The sequence below is a fragment of the Myotis daubentonii genome, chromosome 4, assembly GCF_963259705.1.
Source record: "Myotis daubentonii chromosome 4, mMyoDau2.1, whole genome shotgun sequence".
Taxonomy (NCBI): domain Eukaryota; kingdom Metazoa; phylum Chordata; class Mammalia; order Chiroptera; family Vespertilionidae; genus Myotis; species Myotis daubentonii.
In genome coordinates, this window is record NC_081843.1 from 110550069 (window position 1) to 110551367 (window position 1299).

A 1299-nucleotide genomic window follows, 5' to 3' on the forward strand; every position below is an offset into this window, starting at 1 on the left:
ATGATGCTCATCCTTGATGTTTCCCTCTCTCCCTCTCCCTTCGTCTCTAGAATCAGTAAGATCGTATTTAAAAAAAAAAAGTGACAACCATCATCACCACTTAGCCCACCCGTTGCCGAAAGAGCCGTCACCTTACAGACCGCAGCCGGCGGTGAGCTGTCAGCCTGAGGACGCGCCTAAAAGCTCCCTCCACCAACCCGGCCCTCCGCGCGGGCTCACCGCACCCTCTCGCTCACTCGGCTTCCCTGGGTGCCACCTGAGCGGCCCGACAGGCCCGCGGGAGTTAGAAAAGGTGGGGGCGGGCGCGTGTGGAGACCCTGCAGATACACACTAGGACCTGGCGCTCGGCCTCCCCCGCCTGCGGACCCGAGAACCCTGCAGGCGACGGGCGCTCACTCACCGAATCCCGTGAAGCCCATGGTGACCGCCAGCTGCGGGTCCGGTCCCGACGTCTCAGCGCCTGTCACGGGGGCGAGAGGAGGAGAGAGAGGGGGCCTCGTGAGTGCGGCGCCCCCGGAGCCCAGCCCGGCCCGGCCCGCCCGGCTCGCCTCACGGGACCCACCTTCGCTGGGCCCCGGGCGCTCCATCGCCGCCGCCCGCCGCAGAGCCAGCGGCAGCAGCAGCCCACACAGCCGCGCGAGCGGCGCTGAGACCCGGCCGGAAGTAACTGCTCGCAGCGCCCGCGGCGCCACGGCCAAGAGCGGCGCCTTCCGCGGCAGGACGGCGGCCTCTGCGCAGCGCCGCCCTGGCGGACGGGAGGAGCATGTGCGCGCCGCGCCGCCGTCCTTCTCCAGGCGGATGGCACCTTCCCCTGAGCGTCTCCAACACCCTTCGCATGTGAGACGCGACCACAGCCAAGGTGACCAACCCGCACGGAATCCTAAAGAAAGCCCTGCTAAACGCCCTTTCTTTGCATTTTGTCCTCTATGAGGAAACTCGCACAGTTTCCCACCTTTTGAGGATATTTTAAGGAAGAAATGCATATATACCGCATGATGGAAAAGTACTCACCAGCTAAAAAGACCCGGGTAGTTGAAAGAATTGTCAGAAAGTTCCCTAAAGCTTATTCTCTTAGCCCACGCCGCCCTCTGACTGTTAGCCATGCTTAGTTACGGAGTTTCCTTCTCCACAGCAAGGCCTCCCAACGCCCTGCATTCACTTCATTGAATTTTCACTTTTCGTTGGTTTTAATTACTTTATAACATGATTCCTTGTCTGTGCTCTGAACGAATGGCATACTACGTATCTCTGTATTTCTGAATTCTAGCAAAATCATGTCTAATCCTACTCGATGCTGCT

The 1299-nt window shown here is 60.2% G+C and overlaps 1 protein-coding gene across 1 annotated transcript in view; it reads right to left on the bottom strand.

Moving 5' to 3' along the window:
• Positions 1 to 714, bottom strand: part of WDR70 (WD repeat domain 70) — a 209626-nt gene extending 208912 nt beyond the window's left edge. Inside the window, exons 1-2 of the mRNA XM_059694917.1 lie at positions 563 to 714; positions 401 to 460 (exon numbers count right to left, since the gene is read on the bottom strand). Coding sequence (XP_059550900.1) covers positions 401 to 460; positions 563 to 587 — 85 coding nt within the window. The 5' untranslated portion in view covers positions 588 to 714. The remainder of the gene's footprint in view (positions 1 to 400; positions 461 to 562) is intronic.
• Positions 715 to 1299: the final 585 nt, after the last annotated feature.